Source organism: Urocitellus parryii, chromosome 3 (genome assembly GCF_045843805.1).
Source record: "Urocitellus parryii isolate mUroPar1 chromosome 3, mUroPar1.hap1, whole genome shotgun sequence".
NCBI classification, from domain to species: Eukaryota; Metazoa; Chordata; class Mammalia; order Rodentia; family Sciuridae; genus Urocitellus; species Urocitellus parryii.
The window spans coordinates 183,937,689-183,958,146 of NC_135533.1; the positions used below are offsets into that span (position 1 = coordinate 183,937,689).

The following is a 20,458-nucleotide window of genomic DNA, read 5'->3' on the forward strand; positions in this document are numbered from 1 at the left end:
GCGACGCGTCCCGCACTGAGCAGGCGCCTCCTGCGCGGCCAAGCCCGCAGCTGGCCGGGAGGGCGGGGCGAGCGGCAGGACGGGAGCACCGCGGAGGAGTCCGGCGCCTAGGGCGGCGGCTGTTTCAGACGCCGGGTGTCTGACCACGGGGGCGGGGCCTTGGACCCGGAGGGGCGGGGCCTGCAGTCAGCCACCGAGCTGGGAGCAGAGGACGGGGCTCTAGTGCAATGACGAGACACCCTCTCCCCTTTATTTTAAATAAAAACAGAATTTCTATATACCAAACACTATAGTGAGAAATGCTCAGGAATTAAAGCGGGGACAGGAACAGTTGGGGCCGAATGGTATCAGCTCAGCCTTCCCCTTGAAAGATAGGATGGGACCATAGGAAACTACAGTCTGGAAACTAATGTCATAGCATTAGTACTGTAATAAAAATGACACTCCACAAAATCACTGAAAACACCATTTTGTTTTTAAAAATCACTTAAAATTTAAGACCTTAAAAATATCTCTTTACCAACATTCTGGTAACGTCTTGGAATAACAGGAAAAAAAGAAAGAAAAGCAAAAGAAATGTTCTTGAGTACAGCATCTTTTGAATACCACCATTTATGAACGAAGTAAGATAATTCATTACATTAAGGGACTTCGTCACACTCTTGTATCTGCTTCTTTCACTTAAGTTGAAGATATTTTGATTATCCAGTGCCTTTAGAAAGGTTAAAGATGTTAAACTACATTAATCTCTTTATATCCATTATTGCTTCAAACAATGAAAGTATTAGTCTTAAACCAGCTTGGAACTTCTTATGTTTTTATTTGTCAATGCAATATAATTAACCCCCCCCCCAATTCAGCTTTATTGAGTATAAATTTCTTTAGAGTTGAGACACAGTGGCATTATTCTCAAATGGAAAAAGAATCCACTAAAATTTCCCCAAAATCTTTTTTTGTCACACATACTAAAGAAAATATTGACTCCAATAAAGACCATCAGCAATGAGAGGGGTTGTAGTCCTTCAAGAACTTCGTAACATCAGAGTCACCAGAAAATTTGTCAGAAAGACAAATTTTAGAGCCCTATTTTAAAAAAGGAAAGCCCAGCAATCTGTAGTAACAAGTCCTTCAGGTGATCTTGATGCATAGTAAAATTTGAGAAGTGCTAATTCAGAAGAAGGACGATTCATGGAGGTGGGACAATGTGAACAGAGTCCTTAAACTGAAAGATTAAGGAGCTGAGCAGTGGAAAGACTTCCTGTGAGAAAACCCCTCCACACTTAATCAGATCAAGGTCAGTATCCTAGAAGAGTATCCTTCTCAACATTTCCTGCATCCTCCTCCTTGTCATTGCCTTATTTCAGGGTCTCATCACCTCACATCCAATCTTAATTCTCTCCCCTATGTCCATTCCCACATCCTTTTTATCAGTCCTGTTCACTGCTGTGATTTATTCTAAAACAGACATCTGATCATGTTATTCTCCTGGTAAAAGTTTTGGATGGTTCCTCTTTCCCACATTCTATAGTCAACTGGTATCCATACCAAATAGGTAATTTAAATTATGAAGAGGCTTTGTTCAAGTCAAAAAGTAGTAGGGGAGACACTGGTGAGGGAAATGAGAGTTAACCATGTCCTTCCTAGGGGAATTTAGAATCATTAAAACATTGACACTCAAAATTAAGACCAGGAATGCTGGCATATGATCTCTGACCTATAGGATCAAATCAAAGGTCTCCATATATCACCCAAGGCTTTTGTGTTCTGGCCCCTGCCTTACTCTCATGCTTTTATGGTTGCTTTGTTCCACTCCCACTTCTCAATTTTGACATTGGTCATATTGAACCAGTTCACAGTATATGGAAGATACCCTGACACTATGGCTCCAGGCCTTGGTTCTACTCCTATAAGGAGGCCGTTTCCCAAGCATTTATTGGACAAATATTTATTCATTTCCAAGATATAGTTCAAGCATCACTTTTTTGAAGATTTACCAGATTTTAATGAGGTAGCATTGACTTTATTGTCCCCTTTGTGTTATAATATGCTAATTTTATGTTTCAATTACAGAGTCAATTTCAGCAGTATGTACACATTTGTTTCCGTGGCTTGTATCCCTCTACTAGACTATGAACTTCTTGAAAACAGGAACCACACCCCTATTCATAATTGTAATCCACCTTCCAGCCCAAGGTTGGGAAATAAATGGATGTTTGTTGAAAATACAAGCACAGGTATAAAAATGAGAAAAATTAGGATCAATGAGTAGATAATGGTTTGGGACTATAGCTCAGTGATTAAGTGCTTGCCTGAAATGCTTGAGGCCCTGGGTTTGATGCCTAGGACCAGGAAAAAAACAAAATAGTGAGAAGATCAGTTTTCTGGGTCAAAAACTTTTTAACAGAACATGGGAGTTATATTTGTAAAGACAGTTTTGAATCAGAATATAAAGAATTTAAGGCAAACCTAAGAAATCTTTACAGGAACCTATGATAAGTGGAGCCAATTTGAAGATTTGGATAAAAAAAAGACACTATGGCATTGCAGCAATATGATATTCTAGAAAACAGAGCCACTAGAATATCAGAAAATGTCCCACTCCTTTCCAAATGAAAGTAAAAGTGGTCAGAGGTAGAAATTAAAATGATGGCCTTTTTACTTTTCTATAAATTTTTAATTGATTTGTCATTTCTTGTCCAAGATGATTTTTGTGTACTAAAAAGAAAAATATAGCGGCATATTAAAACTGTGTTTCATGAGTTTTGCTTCAAAGAAAACATTGAGTCTTTTTACATTATTTAAAAGTAGGGTACTGCAATGAAAAAAGAGAATGTAGCTCTCACCCATCAAACTTTATCATATAACTACATGTGTTTTAGTTTTACTCATGTGTTTAAGAGCTCTATTTTCACTGAATAAGGGTCTTACTAAGAACTGACTGGTTAGGCATGATCAGGGATTTCTCCAGGTCAAACTAGGCTTCCTTAAACTATTTTAGATAAAGAAAATTTCCACTCATTTAAATCCAGGTCTAACTAAGAAAAAGATAAGCTTGACCCAAATTATTTTCTAGGGGTGGGAAAGAAAGGAAAGTACTCCACTTGGAAACAATGGATTCAAGAGCTATTACCCAGAAAGAAACATAAATATGACTAGAAGGTTCAGAAACACATTCTATGGTCAGCTCTTTATCAAAAGATCAACAATAAAACATCTGAAACAGCAAATATCAATAAAGGTAAATGAATATCACCTTGCTCACTTTTTATATTTTCGGGTTACATTTTCTCTTTACAGATACATAGCCAGGTCTGAGCAAATAGTTTATAAATTTTTCCAACACTTAGAAATAAATGTCTCTATTCATCTCTATTCTTGTTTCCATTCCTGTCAGACATTGGATATAGTATAGTAAGCATTGCCTAGTTAGGGAAACAATTATTATAAAAGCATTATTTGTTTACTGTAAAAACAGCCAAGGCTCAGTGGAAACGCCTGCAATCCCAGCGGTGCAGCGGAGGTTGAGCAGGAGGAGGAGGTGGTCAAAGCCAGCCTCAGCGAAAGTGAGGCACTAAGCAACTCAGTAAGACCCTGTCGCTAAATAAAATACAAAATAGGGCTGGAGATGTGGCTCAGTGGCTGAGTGCCCCTGAGTTCATTCCCCGGAACCAAAAAAAAAAAAAAAAAAAAAAAAAGTAGAAAGTCTTAAGAAAAAATAAGGAAAACAACATAATCATTGTACATCCTTGCAGACCTTTAAAAACTATTTTTTAAAAACGGATATGCTGCATACTGTTCTGTAACTCGCATTTAACAGTTTCAACATCTTTGCACATTAATATTCACCTATAGAATTATTTTTAATGGCTTCATAGCATTTGGATGTGCTACAAATTGCACAACTAATTTCCTGATGTTGGCATTTTGGTCAGTTCTACTTTTCTGTTACAAATAACTTGGAGGCTACAGTAATTTCCTTTCTTAGGATTTCTGTAGACAACATGAGACTAGAAGGGCATTATCATTGAAAAAAAAAAAAAGTTTCTTTATGACGGGCGAAAACGCTATCTTTCGCTTTATGCGCAGGTCTTCGGGCATATCCCAGAGGTTCTTGAAAGAGTCTTTCCACGCACGCGTTCAAGGGCCCAGCCACCTCAGACCGCCCGGTATCACCTAAGGTGACGCGGTGCAAGGTCAACGGACTCAGTGCGCTCCGACGTGACGCACGTGAGCGAGCGCGTAAGAACGTACGTGCGTGTATGCACGCGCATGCTCACGCGAGAGTCAGCGCGGCGGAAGGGCCGTGCGGTCGCCGAAAGCCCTTTAAACAGGTATCAACTGCTCGTTACCCGTGGGTTTCAGTCCCTTCGTTCCCAAATCGTGTCGGGGTTGAATTTCCAAAGGGAAGTCAGAGGACCCGCGGCTTAATTTCTTTTCGTGCAGCCATGTTTCCTTCATAGTGTTTGCAGGGAATGGCCACGCCTCTTTAATCCCCGCCCCTGGCCTTCGTAGTTCTTCGGAAGTGATTGGCTGATCCTATTTTCCTCTTGCAGAGGAGAGGTTTAGAAAGGTGGAGAGACTTGTCCGCCCTCCCGGCATAAGCCTAGCCCTAAAGTCGATTCTCAACCTGAGTGCCTAGATGCTCAATCTAGGACTCCTGGTTCTGGGGGGCCTTTCGAAACTCTTTTTATTCCTAGGTATTGAGGATTGATAAAGCCCACTTACCCGCCTCCAAGGGCCCTGAAATGTGTTTTTGTTCCCTTTAAGCCAGAAATACTATTTAGAGTCCGTTTTTAGCAATCCTGAACAAAACGCTTTCTGCAGCCCCTATTAGTTTAGGAGTGGCTTCACATTTTTCATTGTGCAATTCTATTTTATTAAAGAAATAAATAATTAATTCGTTTGACTTCGAATGTCTGAAGGTGCTTACAATCTAAAGCACTGCAGTACTCAAGGGAATTAAGTCCAAGCTGATGAATAGATTAAAATGATGTTACATTATTTTCTCTGTGCTTATTAGAAGCTTACATCAAGTATTAAAAAAAAAAGAAAACCAACTTCTGCATTATTAAACTCTTCAGCTCTTTAAACAATGAATACTTCCTGACTCTGTTGTGGTCTGTTACAGGAATGTGTTTCTGATCATCTGAATCTCAACCATGTTGTCAAACTCCTTACATTTCCTAAAAATTACAAGCAGTCGTTTTCTATCTTCAAGATTATGCCAACAATTAATAAATGAAAGGAGGTTTTTTGGAACTGTGCCAACATCCAGAAGAGTTGTCATTACAGGAATTGGTTTAGTGACTCCCCTTGGTGTTGGAACTCAATTGGTATGGGATCGTCTTCTCCGAGGAGAAAGTGGAATTGTTTCACTGCTTGGTGAAGAATATAAGAATATTCCTTGTAGTGTTGCTGCTTATGTGCCAAGAGGTTTTGATGAAGGTCAGTTTAATGAACAAAACTTTGTGTCCAAATCAGATATTAAGTCCATGTCTTCTCCCACCATCATGGCCATTGGGGCAGCAGAGTTAGCCATGAAAGATTCTGGCTGGCATCCTCAGTCAGAAGCTGATCAGGTGGCTACTGGTGTTGCAATTGGCATGGGAATGGTTCCTCTGGAAGTTGTTTCTGAAACTGCTTTGATGTTTCAGACAAAAGGTTATAATAAAGTCAGCCCATTCTTTGTCCCTAGGATTCTGATTAATATGGCAGCAGGCCAGGTCAGCATTCGACATAATCTCAAGGGCCCCAATCATGCAGTATCAACAGCCTGTACCACAGGAGCTCATGCTGTGGGAGACTCTTTTAGATTCATAGCCCACGGTGATGCTGATGTGATGGTGGCTGGAGGTACAGATTCTTGTATTAGTCCTTTATCTCTTGCTGGGTTTTCCAGAGCCCGGGCTCTGAGCACAAACTCAGATCCTAAGTTAGCGTGTCGACCATTTCATCCAAAGAGAGATGGTTTTGTAATGGGAGAAGGTGCAGCTGTGCTGGTGCTGGAAGAATATGAGCATGCTGTTCAAAGAAGAGCCCGGATCTATGCAGAAGTTTTGGGCTATGGACTCTCAGGTGATGCTGGTCACATAACTGCCCCTGATCCTGAAGGAGAAGGTGCATTAAGGTAAAGACCCAGAGTTCAAAATAATTTTTTCACATAAGACACTTTATTATAGTCTCAAATTAGAGAAAATTATATCTGGTCTTGATGCACAGTATCTTTATTGTTTTTCTATTCTGGACTTAAAAGTATTTTTGAATTCTTGAAGTATTTGAAGACATGATTGAATCTCCTTACATAAATTGGATTTTAGTCAATGAAGTTGTGAAGACCCTGTGTGTTTTGCCAGTTTTCCATGCCTCAGTTTGTGCTTAATAACTATTAATATGCTCTCTCCTATAATCCTTTGTTCTTCCATTAGACTAGGACAGTAAAATGAACCCTTCTAGATGTATCTGGTTGCTTTAGGTTGAGTTCTGTTCTTTTCAGGTCAGTGCTTCTCAGCCTTTTTATCACTCAAGAATCTTACTAAAATGCTGATTCGGACTCAGCAGATCTAGGTAGCACTTTAGATTCTTTATTTTAAACTAACTCCTGGATTGCAGTGATGCTACTGGCCTAAAGGCCACATTTTGAAAATTGAGTTAATTGTGGTAGAGGATAAGTAATGAATTACAGTTTTAAAAAGTCTTTGATAATGAATTAGCTAATAATTTAGCTTTTTTCAAACATAAGTTTTACCTAGTTAAATTAGCTAGGATTTAGCAAACTTTTTCTGTGAAGGGACAAATAATAGATATTTTTGGTATTGTGAGCCATAGAGTTTCTTTTGTAACTGTTTGTGAAAGCATCCTCAGACAGTAGTACCTAAGTGAATGGGTGTGAATGTGTTCTAATGAAAGCACAGTTTTTACAAAAGCAGGTATCCGAACAGAGCCATAGTTTACTGCCTGCTATATAGTTATCTGTAGGAGAATCCTTTTAGCACACTTAAAATTATACCCTGAACTGTCTGTTAATAAATAGAAATTGCAGCTCAGTGATCAGGAACTAAAAAAAGTGTTGACATCCAGAAGATTTTAAAAGGTTCTTTCAGAGAATTTTTTTAAAAAAATATTTTAATATTCATTTTTTTGGCAGACACAACATCTTTGTATGTGGTGCTGAGGATCAAACCCGGGCCGCATGCATGCCAGGCAAGCGAGCTACAGCTTGAGCCACATCCCCAGCCCTTTCAGAGAATTTTTTTAAAAGTTTTTAGATTGGGCTGGGGATGTGGCTCAAGCGGTAGCGCGCTCGCCTGGCATGCGTGCGGCCCGGGTTCGATCCTCAGCACCACATACCAACAAAGATGTTGTGTCTGCAGAGAACTAAAAAATAAATATTACAAATTCTCTCTCTCTCTCTCTCTCTCTCTCTCTCTCTCTCTCTCTCTCTCCCCTCTCTCACTCTCTCTTTAAAAAAAAAAAAAAGTTTTTAGATTTACTTTTTGGCTTCACAATTATTTATTTAGGATTCTTATATCCTAAATAAAGAGGATTTTGAGAGTTTATTCAAAGCACTGAAGTAGTAGTAGATATGCTAAGTTTTATATTTAAATGTGAAAAAAAAATTTAAAAGTTTTATTGTTCTTTTTTTTTTTTTTTGGCAGTGCTGGACATCAAACTAGGGCCTTGCACATGCTAGGCAATTGCTCTGCCATTGAGCTACATCCCTAGTTCTAAAACAGACCTTTCTCCATATTTTAAATCTCCACCTTGCCCCTTCCCATAAAAAAAATTTCCAATAATTGTTTTAGTGTTGCATCAACATGTTTTTTTCCTGAGGAAAAATGCCAGTTCAAATACATGGAATTATATTTTATTTGCGATTGTACAGTCCATGAGTTAGTGTGTTTAATGCATGGTGTTGAAAGAATCTTAAGGTGCTCGTGTGACTCGTTATTCCCAAAGAGATGGCATTCTAACTCACATGATAATGAAAGGTGGTGTTCATCCAATGTACTCTGATACTTATATTTCTTTCACATAAACCATTCAGGTAAATAGTCTGTCAGCAAGTGCAGTGACATACACCTGTAATTCCAATGACTTGGAAGGCTGAGGCAGGAGGTTTGCAAGTTCAAGGCCAGCCTTAGCAAGGTAGCAAGACCCTGTCTCAAAATAAAAAATAAAAAGGGCTGACAATGTAGTTCAGTAGTAGAATACCCTTGGTTCAATCACCAGTACCATAAAAATAAAACAATAACAAAATAACTATTAAAATTAACTTAGTTTTGATAAGTTTAATTTCCTTTCTTATTAGATGTATGACTGCTGCTATAAAAGATGCAGGGGTTCAACCTGAAGACATATCCTATGTCAACGCACATGCTACTTCCACACCATTGGGAGATGCTGCTGAAAACAAAGCCATCAAACATCTCTTTAAAGACCATGCATATGCCCTTGCAGTTTCCTCAACGAAGGGAGCAACAGGACATCTTCTGGGAGCTGCAGGGGCAGTTGAGGCAGCTTTTACTGCATTAGCTTGTTATTATCAAAAACTACCACCTACTTTAAATCTGGATTGCACAGAACCAGAATTTGATCTGAATTATGTTCCGCTAAAGGCACAGGAATGGAAAACTGATAGACGATGTATTGGACTCACCAATTCTTTTGGTTTTGGGGGTACTAATGCAACACTTTGTATTGCTGGTATATAGTAATTTTTAATTAAACATTTTTTAAATGTGGAAATAATATATCCATGCATATTTTTCTGTATCAAAATCCAGGTACCCTTTATCTCTGTTAGGGTTGCTTAACCTTAACTATTGATATTTGGTGTAGGATAGTTCTTTATTGGGGAAAAAGGACCTGTCCTGTGCATTGTATGATGTTTTACAGCTTCCTGGTCTCTTCCTAGTAAATTACAGTAGCAATTCCTTCCCTAATTTGACAACCAGAAATCTCTAAACATTGCCAGATGTTTTCTGGGGACAAAATAACCCACATCTGAAAACTGCTGATCCATAATTTCCTAATACTCTAGTTCAAACAGCTTTCTGACATTTCATCTTCTGTTCCTTTCAGAGACATTTAAAAAAGAGCTACTTTATACTAGGCAGGGTTGCTACATGGTACAACTCCAGGTGCACCATCCACATATAGTATATTGAAAGGAATACCAATATATATCTGGAAGTATGCATCATTGATCAACCTTTTTTTTTGGAGTATAGCTCAATCTATTTACCTTTTGCCTAAGTAGGTCTGCTCATATCATCCACACTTAATTCAGTAAATTAGTGGAATTTCCCTAAACTCCTAAGCTATCAATTCTCTAAAAGAAGAAAGTGAAATTGGTTTGGTATTTCGTATTCTTTTTGTATTTAATCTGGTACCCAGTGATTAATGGAGATAAGGATATTTGGAGTAGAAATTGTTAGTGCCTTAGACAATATGCCCTCAGCCCATCTTTAACCTCATTGCAGCTGTAATAGTATCCTGGGTTCTCCCAGCTTCCTGCCGCAAGTGCTGGTAGTCCCTTTTTTGCCTTGGGGATTTCTGTAAAGCCAAAGGATCAGGATCTCGTTCATCCCCAGAAGACTGGGGGACAAGTACCCCAGAGACAACACTCAACCAATGAAGGATGACAGTTGGTGGGTAAGTGCTTCAGTCTCCTTTCTGAGGGATAACTATGTTTCTCTACAGTTCCTCAGAGGGATCCCCAATGAAATGGGGGCCCACAGCATTAACCAATCCAGTAACACTGGTATTTTTCCTCCTAATGCCTCATTCCTGATTTATAATACTATTCCTAAGAGTCGTCTTCCAAACAAACCACGTTTTCGTAGGCTCTGCTTTCTGAATAACTCAAAATTAAGGACATTTTTGTTGTAATGGGAATTTATATATCAACAGAATTGAGTGGAAAGAGGATAAAGGGAATATGTGTATTTCTGCAGAAATAGAGTTTCCCACATCTTAATAGGCTGGCTATATTTTCTACCCATTGACTGTGACTACAGTACTTTATTCCCATATACCTAGCATTCCATTATTTACTCATAACTATAATCATTTTTAATACATGATAAAATTTATTTGTTTGAGATTTACTGGATGCTAGCATAGACTGATGTTTTACTGGTCACCAGTGATAAAGGAATGGGTCAGGAAGCTGTGTACATATGTGGGTAAAGGTTTCAGGTTAAAGGGGAAGATGCAGAAGGAAAGATGTTCCAGCTAAGGGAAATTCAGTGTGGAATGGTCTAGAAGTTAGAACATTTGTTCTGAACATAAATATACTCTGAGATTGAGGGATTAAGAGATAATCCTAGAGGATCTGGTGTAGGTCAGGTCACACAGAACCTTACAAATTTTAAGGCAGTGGGCTGGGGATATGGCTCAAGCGGTAGCGCGCTTGCCTGGCATGCGTGCAGCCCGGGTTCGATCCTCGGCACCACATACAAACAAAGATGTTGTGTCCACCGAAAACTGAAAAATAAATATTAAAAAAATTCTCTCTCTCTCTCTCTCTCTCTCTCTCTCTCCTCTCTCAAAAAAAAAAAAAAAATTAAGGCAGTAAGAATCCTGTCACTAGTTTTATGGTTCTGTTTCTGTGACTGAACCCTGACTGATAAATATGAAGAAGAATGGGGAATATTGGGAGTAACACAATCACCTTTTGTTTAAGAAACATCACTTTGACTATGCAGTGAAGAACAGACTGCAGGGGGAAGCATGTTTCCCATAGGAGAATAGAGTCAGAAGGGTTTTGCGAAATCTAGGTAAGGAAAGATGGTGGTCTGGATGAAACAGGATATTTTGACCCAAGTTTCTTCCAAAGTTGAAAATCTCGTCTGTGTTGTTAAATCAATTTTATTATGGCATCATTTGTATACAATAAAATACACTCATTTTAAATGTATAGTTCAGTTAAATGCCTACACATTTAACTATCACTTCAGTAAAAATAAAGAACGTTTTCATCACCCCAGAATACTTGTGTCCCTTTTCAGTTAGTGTCTCCCTAATGCTACATCATCTCTGAAGATCATTCTGTCTAAAATTTACCTTTTCTCAAATTTCATGTAAAGGGAGATATACAAAAATTAATCTTGCATCTAGCCTCTTCCACAGTGTTTCTGAGGTTCATGCATGTTATTGAGTTTATCAGCAATTAATTCCTCTTATTGCTGAATTTTTTAATTCAATTCATATAGATGGTCAAGACTTTTAAATTATTTTCTGTATCTCATTGTTATTTTTTAAACAAGTATGTATTCTCTTTTAAATTTAAGGGTGGTATGTGCCTGAAAATCCCCGCAACTCGGGAGGCTGAAGCAGGAGGATCGAGAGTTCAAAGCCAGCCGTGGCAACTAAGTGAGACCCTAAGCAATAGGGTCTCCTGTGTCTTACAAAAAAAAAAAAAGTATTAAAAAGGGTGGGGTGGGGGGAGGGGTGCTTGGGTTGTGGCTCAATGATAGAGCGCTTGCCTAGCAGGTGAGGCCCTGGGTTGGATCCTCAGCACTACGGAAAAATAAATAATTAAAGATATTACACAGAATAAAGGGCTGGGGATGTGGCTCAGCAGTCAAGCACCCCTGGGTTCAATCCCTGGTACATACACACCAAAAAAATAAAAATAAAAAAAGGAATTTTTAAATTCTCTAGGACAGGGGGCTGGGGATGTAGAGCTCAGTGGTATAGTGATTGCCTAGCATGCTCAAGGCTGTAGGTGTGAGCCCCAGCACTGTTAAAAAAAAAAAAAAAATACAGAACCAAGAGTGAAGATGGCAGATTAGAGGAAGGGTGTTCATCGTAGCAGTACCTCAGCACCAGCCCTACAAACCAGGAACACTGCTCCTCAACAAGGTAGGTAACTAAGGGAACTCACTGAAACTTACTACTGGACTCTAAAAGGAACCACAGAAAGGGGGCTGGGGATGTGGCTCAAGCGGTAGCGCACTGGCCTGGCATGCATGCGGCCCAGGTTCGATCCACAGCACCACATACAAACAAAGATGTTGTGTCCGCCAAGAACTAAAAAATAAATATTAAAAAATTCTCTCTCTCTCTCTCTCTCTCTCTCTCTCTCTCTCTCTCTAAAAAAGAAAGAAACCACAGAGATACATTAAGTTTGACCATAATATAAGAAATAATACGTGAGGAAACACACCAACTTGGGTGCTAGCAGCTGTAGCAGTGGCTGAGTGGTAGGAAACACAGGCAAGCAAAGAAGACAACTTGGTTTTCAGAGAAAGAAAAAAGAAGGATTTGGCTTTGAGGGAAAACTTGTGGATTAGATGGTAAGTCTGGTCCAAATGGACACAATCTATGGGGAAAACTGTTCAGTTATCCCACCCACCCCAAACCATTCACCCCAGTGGCCAATAGTTCTGCAGGAAGCAGGATCCCTGGTGCGGGAATCACCTGTAAGCTCTACACAACAGAAAGCAGAGACAGGGGATCAGGAACTCATAAAGAAAGTTGCCAGCAGTCACCTATCATGACCCCCAGAATGTTCCTGAATCAGAATGACTGAAATAGCCACAAAGAAAATTGTACCTGGCCCATACAAGCTCTGGGTACAAAGAGGGAAAAACTCCATTTGTTGCTGGTGCCCCATAGAGTTATTGGGAAGATGTCTAGGTTAGCCATAGAGGAACATCTGAACTCCAGGGTGGATACTGGGTGATTTATATTCATAGAGATGAAAGTGAAGCCTGTAGAGGTTTAGTTCCTACGTCCTAACAGTGAATTTTACCAGAGGCTTTAGACATCCAGATGTCCTGCAGAGACTAGCATCTCCCCAGCATCAGGGCCATGGACCAACTCTCAAATATACACAGACAGATTTCCAAAGTTCTGCTGTGGCAATTCTGTCAAGACTGAACCCCAACTAATGAACTTCCAATTAAGAACTTTGCACTCATCCCCCACTACAGGAATACATAATTTGTCAGTATGCCCCCAGACTATCCCACCCTAAACTGGTAGATAAGAAGATGAGATCTCCTCTGATCAGCTTTTCCTCCTAGCCACAACACCTGGCAGTTAGGTGAGGAGCACAAAGATATTGGTCTTTAAAAACCCCCAGCCTTTGACCCCAGGGTTACAAAGCCAAAAATAAATAAATATAAAGAATGAAAATTTATCCCTGCCAACCATTATGACAACTTCAGTAAATAAGCCCTTTATTTCTCATTAATATTTTTCTTATTTTTTTCTTTTATGTTCCCCAATTTTTGATATATTTTATTTTTTTACTTTTCTATTTAAAATATTTTAACTTTTTAAATTTTTTCACATCTAATTATTTTTTATTTTTTATTTTGCATTTTGCAAGACTGTGTGTGTGTGTGTGTGTGTGTGTGTGTGTGTGTGTGTCTCATGATGTGGATAAGTTAAACAATATGTATTCATATAATTTTACTTTCACTTTAATTGCATTCCTCTGCATCTGTTTATTATGTAGTCTTGGTTTGACAGGTGGAGTATAATTACATGGGTTTGAGTTGTTTTGATCTTATATTTGCTTGTTTGTTTACACCTTGAACAAATCTTATTTCTCCAATCACTTCCTCCACTAATAGTGAAATTTTCCTTTTCCCTTTTCCTCTTTCAGTTATTACTTTTTGTTAATCTTTATTCCTTCTCATTTACAACCCAAATCTGCTACCTATCTTCTGCCTCTCTGTTCACTTTTTAAAAAACGAATTTAAACTCTCTCTTGCCTTTGTACCCTATTTTCTCTTCATGTAAGAAACTATAATTCTACTAAATAATAGAATTATATAATTTACATAATTTCTACCTCATTCATGTTGTGATTATTAATATTATTTTGGGTATCAGGAATTGAACTCGGGGACACTTGACCACTGAACAACATCCCCAGCCCTAGTTCATATTTTATTTAGAGATAGAACATTTTGATATGAAAGAAGATCTAAGGAATGAATTAAGAAAGAAAATATAGGAGATGAAAGACCATTTCAATAAAGAACCAGAGAAAAGAAACCAGAACTCCTGAAAATGAAAGACACAATGAGTCAAATTAAAACTTCACCAACAGATTAAATAATGTAGAAAATAGGACTTCATAAACCTTGAAGCCTGGGTATATGAACTTGAATACTCATTAAGCAATAAAGGAAAACAAAAGAACCATGATTAGAATATACAAGAACTCTGGGGCAGCATCAAGAGAACAAAACTCAGATTCAGGGCTGGAGATGTGGCTCAAGCGATAGCGCACTCGCCTGGCATGAGTGCAGTGCTGGGTTCAATCCTCAGCACCACATACAAATAAAAATGTTGTGTGTGCCAAAAACTAAAAAATCTTAAAATTATCTCTCTCTCTCTCTCTCTCTCTCTCTCTCTCTCTCTCTCTCTCTCTCTCTCTCTTTTTAAAAAAAAGCTCAGATTCATAGAAAACTCCCTATATCAAAAATGAGATAGACATAAACATATGGAAAGTATACAGGACATCAATTAGACAGGATCAGAACAGAAATTTGACAAGACACATCATCATCAAAATGCCTAACAGAGAAACTAAGGAAAGAATATTAAAAGCTTTAATAGCTACCTTGATTCTGTAATTTTTATGAGCATTATAGTTATTCCTGCTAATTGGTTCATTTTGACAAAATCATGCATGCATGGAATTTGATTTCCATACCTCTTCACCCCACTTTCCCTCAAGAAATGAAACTGAAACAACAATTAAAGCCTTTCCATAAGAAAACTCAGGACCTGATAGATTCTCAGCCATGTTCTACCAGATACTTAAAGAAGAACTAACACTAATATTTCACAAATTATTCCATAAAATTGAAAGGAAGGGAACACTCCCAAATATATTCTATGAAGCCAGTATAACCCTGATACCAAAACTGGACAAAGACGTATCAAGGAAAGAAAACTACAGACCAATATCTCTGATATACATGCAAAAATCCTTAGGAAAATATTAGCAAGCTATATTCAAAAACACATAAAGAAGATGATACACCATGATCAAGTGGGTTTCATCATAGGGATGCAAGTTTGGTTCAATATATGCAAATCAATAAATGTAAATCACCACTTAAATTGAATTCAGGGCAAGAATTATATGATCATCTCACTAGAAGCAGAAAAGGCCTTTGATAAAATTCAGCACCTATTCATTTAAAAAATGCTGGAAAAGCTAGGAATGGAAGGAACTTATCTCAAAGTCATAAAACTAGTCCGATAAACCCAAAGCCAACACCATACTAGATGAAGAAATTTTAAAAGCGTTTCCTTTAAATTTACGAATAAGACAAGGCTGTTCACTCTCACTACTTCTATTCAATAGTTCTCAAAACTCTAGCCAGAGCAATGAGGCAAGAGAAGGAAATTAAAGGGATACAAATAGGAAAATAAGAAGTCAAACTGTTTGCCAATGACATGATCCTATATGTAGATGATCAGAAAAACCTCACCAGAAGACTTCCAGATAGATGAATTAAGAAAAGCAGCAGGTTATGAGATCAACTCTTTTCTAGCCTCCAACAATGATTCTTCTAAGAAATTAGGAAAATCATTCCTTTCACAATACCCTAAAAAAGAATACTCGAGAATTAATCTAACTAAAGAGGTGAAAGATCTCTACAATGAAAATTATAGAACAGTGAAGGAAGAGATTGAGATGACTTTAGAAGATGAAAAAAACTTCCTATATTCTTGGGTAGGAAGAATTAATATTGCCAAAATGGCCATACTACCAAAAGCAATACACAGATTTAATTAAATCTCCATCAGAATACCAATGACATTCTTCACAGAACTAGGGGGAAAAAAACAGTCCTTAAATTCATTTGGAAGAATAAGAAACCCAGAATGGCCAAAGCCATCTTGAGAAAGAAGAGTGATGCAGGATCACAATACCTGATCTCAAATTATATTACAGAGATATAGTAACAAAAATAGCATGGTATTGGCATCAAAATAGCCATGAAGACCAGTGGAATAGAGTCGAAGACCCAGTGACAACCCCATACACTTCAAGCTATCTGATGCGTGACAAAGGTGCCAAAAATATGTTATAGAAAAAAAAAAGCCTTTTTAACAAATGATGCTGGAAAAACTGGATATCCATATGTGTAGAAGAATGAAATTAGATTCTTATCACTCATCCTATACAAAAGTCAAATGTAAAAGGATCAAAGACTTAGAAATTAGAACAGAAACCTTGCAACTGCTAGAAGAAAACATAGGGTCAATACTTCATCATATAAGTGCAGGCACCAACTTCCTTAAAGAATCCAAAAGCTCAAGAAATTAAACCAAGAATCAAAAAGTGGGATGCCATCAAATTAAAAAGCTTCTTCACATGAAAGGAAGCAAGAGGCTGAAGAGAGAGCCTGCAGAGTGAGAGAAAATCTTTGCCAGCCATTCTTCTGACAGGGGAATTAACATCCAAAATGTATAAAGTATTCAAAAAACTTAACACCAAAAAATAAAATAACCCAATCAATAAATGGTCAAAAGAATTAAACAGACATTTCTCAAAGAAAAAAAAAAGAAATAAACTAATGGCCAATAAATAAATGAAAAAAATGTTCAACATCTCTAGCAATCAGGGAAATACAAATCAAAGCTACACTAAGATTTCATTTCCAATGAAAATGGCAATTATCAAGAACACAAATAATAATAAATGCTGGTGAGGATGTCAGTAGGGAGTGTACTCATACATTGTTGGTAGCATTGCAAATTAATGCAACCACTCTGGAGAGTTTCCTCAAAAGACCTAGGAATGGAACCACCATATGACTCAGGTACTCCACTTATGGTATTTATCCAAAGAAACTAAAATCAGCCTACTATAGTGATACAGTCACTTCAATATTTATAGCAGCACAATTTATAATAGCTAAATTATGGAATCATGCCAGATGCCCATTAGTAGATGAATGGATCAAGAAAACAAACATGATATATATGTGCATAATATATATATATATATATATATATATATATATATATATATATATATTCCCTATATTTTTGTAATATATATATATATATTACAAAAATATAGGGAATATCACTGGAGTATATTGGGAGCAAGAATGGAAGGATAAAGGGGAGGAAATATGAAATTAATTTAACAAAATTATGTTATAGGCATATATAAATATACCACAGGGAATTTTATCTTTGTGTATATGTAAAAAGTATCAATCAAAAATAAATAGATAAAGGAATGAAAGGAAGATAAATAGAGTAGAGGGAGGAGAAGGGGGAAAGTGGGGAGAACAGGTTTGGAAATCAACTTCCATAAATGCATGACTTTGTCAAAATGAACCCAATTATCAGGAATAACTATAATGCTCTTATAAAAATTATAAAATAAAAATGGATATTAAAGCAAAGAATTCTTCCCCTGAAAATAGGAAATTTGCAAGGATTTCACAGGATTCACATACACAAACATTTATAAAATTTATTGTGATTTACTACAAGCATTGGTAGAAATTTGAGACTTTCTTGTGGGGGTCTAGCACCAAGAGTGTATGATTAGTTTCAAATCGAAATAGCCCACCCCTTACGTGGATATTTACATTTAAAGAAGAAAAAGAATGTAAGAAAATAAAAATGACAATATAATTAGCTCTTACATTAGTTCAGGTCCTTTGGGAAGCTGACAGAATTTTCTTCCCAATAAATTTATTAGGATAAGATGCGTGTAGGATAAAGGAGAAGCTAGCCGAATGCAGAGATCTCTTCTGACTATGATAAAATTCTGACACCTGTGAATGATACAGGAATGAAAGAATTAGACAGACAGGGTCTCAGATTGAAGTGCCATTGTAAGAATGTTTTGGCCAGGCTTTGGGGAGTTGATCCAAAATATTTCATTAAAGGAGTTCTACATTAGGCATAGGTATGTTCTACTACCCACACTGTGCTTGGCCACTGGTTGGGAGTTGCCCAGGCACAACTGGAGATCTGTATATTTTTCATGTCCATGGTAAGCCACCCTCTGCACTACAGATATCTATTTCTCCAAGTAGACTTGATGAGGCAGCTACTTTGTGGTTCCTGTGGGCCTCTCTTTCTAAGAGAAAATTTAGAAAATGGAAATTCCTAAGGCAAACAATAGCCTGTGTTGTTGCAGTTGGTTCAAGGTCTACAATTGGTACTTATCTTCTCCTGAATCCATAATTCATTCTCAACCTCAGATATCATCCTGGCAGGCCTTGATGGCTTCCCTGGTCGTGTGACCCAGGCTTTCATTCTTGTGGAATATGAGCCCTTGGTGATCAAACTACATCATTTTCAGACAGTGGTTGCTGCCTGTCTCTGTTGTAGAGCACTGCAATCTGGAGGTAAGGAAATACCAGGAGGTACCCGAAGACCTCCTGGATTCCATGTGTATTCTCTCTGTCTTAACTGTGTGAATACAATATTCCCTTTTCCAGCTGATTAGGGTCAAATATCATAGCCTAGTATATTGACTTTCTGGTTCCTGGGCACCAGGAATCCAAAGTGTTCTAATGGCATATAGCATGTTGTTCAGTGTCATACCTGCTGTGTCCCATGGCAAGAGTGTGTACCCTTTGCAAGACAGGACTTCAAACGCTGCGGAGTCCAGAGTTGCAAAGGTCAAAAGCACAAAATTCCTGATTGGGTCATTAGGAGTGATGGTAAATGGGGCCACTCCTCTTTCTCAACATCCTTGATTTTTGAACCCATGTATTTTTACTGGAGACAGCCCCATGCAGAGGTCTTTGATTTACAAATGTGCTCTATCTTGAAGATGGCATCATGTCCACTTGGAATGTTGCATCTGAGCTGGTGATTCATGTGTAGCTTCAGAAGGCTTTTCTAGCTTCTTTGGGACTGGTTGCTTCTAGATGGTGCAATATATGATACAACCCATGGATCCCATGGGCTGATATAACCCTACTCCCATCGGCTATTCCTTTTGTTGTGCAATAGTCTCCTCTGTCAGATGCTATGTTATAAGGGATTCCATGTCTGTGAATTAGGTATCCCATAGGCCTGAAGATAGTGGTACTGGTTGAGACTCTGTGGGAAAGAAAGGCAAACCCATACCTGAAATAAGTTATATAACTGTGAGGATAAAACTTTGGTACTTCCTCTGGAGTAGAATGGACATTGAGAGGCATCAGAAGCTAGATCCATCTTGATAAGTGAGACTCTATATTGTTGGACTCATGTGTAGCCTCCATTTCTACCATTTTTCTTTGTCAGATGCAAGTTTTATGTAATCTTTGTGCAAATTTGGGGACAAAGCCTGGTTCATGTCAGTTGGCAGTCATTTTATCACTTTGATTGTTCAGTCCCTCTACTGTGATAAATGCCTTCTTAAGAGCATCCACAAGTCTTTACCCTTCATAAAAATGCCTATGTCCATCCACATGCCTCTACTCAAAATATTCTTCTGCTCTTTCAGTCCTTGCCCTTCTAGGCTCCTGACCAAACACCAGACCTTTGGACCCTTCCCAGAAATTTTTATATATTCTTGCCGCAGTCTGGCTGGGCACAAAATAACCGAGCCGCCACAAAGCCTTGTAGGTTCAAACAGCAACTCTTTATTCCCTAACTGCACTCTATGCACACTTTCCGGGAACACACTCGCTCCGCATGCCAATTCTCTCAGAACCCAAAGTAGCAGGCACCGGAGGCAGCAGGATCCACCCTAACCCCAGCAGGATCCGCCCTAATCCCAGAGCCACCCTATTCCCCCCCCCCCCAGGATCCACCCTAATCCCGGAGCCGCCCTAATCCTGGAGCAGGGTCACCTTTCAACCATTCCCTCTAGCAAAATGCCAAGCGTCATTCTGACTAAACTGTGGCTCTCAACATATTCTTACTTCTTGGGCCACTTCTGCTGTACAAAGTGAGTGACCAGATGTAGTTCTGCCTACTGGAAATGTTTTCCCTCACTTTATCTTTCCAGTCTATCCATGGATATTACTATAATGTAAACTGCCATCCATTTTTAGCTTGAACTCCTGCAAGAAATATTTAGCAGGTAAAACCCAGCAGGATTGAGTAATTGATGGCCTTCAACTTCTTTGCCAAATTCCTTGCTTCTTTTTTTTAATATTCCCTATTCTCTAACCCTGGAATGTAAATTCTACCAGAATAGGGACCTTAGCTTAATTCTTTCACTGCTGTCATTTCTGTTGCATAGAACAGTACCACCTGGCACAAAATTGGTCTCAATAAACATGTGTTGAACCAACAAATGGATAAATCTCAGGAAATTGTTCCAGCTGTCACCTTGTGCTCAGATCATAGAGTGGTAAAAGTCATTTTGGATTCATCCCCTTTCCTTTTTCTTTTTCTTAATCATGCAGCACTTCCAGCTGATTATACTTTCAAAATATATTCTGAATTGTCACTACCTTTTTTTAGTATCTATTTTTAGTTGTAGATGGACATAATACCTTTATTT

General features: G+C 38.2%; 1 protein-coding gene across 1 annotated transcript; it reads left to right on the forward strand.

The window, feature by feature from the left end:
* The first annotated feature begins 4,254 nt into the window (after window positions 1–4,254).
* On the forward strand, window positions 4,255–10,927 carry Oxsm (3-oxoacyl-ACP synthase, mitochondrial). The gene is made up of 3 exons (XM_026405823.2): window positions 4,255–4,331; window positions 5,129–6,127; window positions 8,309–10,927. Exons 2-3 carry the CDS (start codon window positions 5,160–5,162, stop codon window positions 8,709–8,711), a joined length of 1,371 nt encoding a protein of 456 aa, XP_026261608.1. The 5' UTR covers window positions 4,255–4,331; window positions 5,129–5,159; the 3' UTR covers window positions 8,712–10,927.
* The last annotated feature ends 9,531 nt before the right edge of the window (window positions 10,928–20,458 follow it).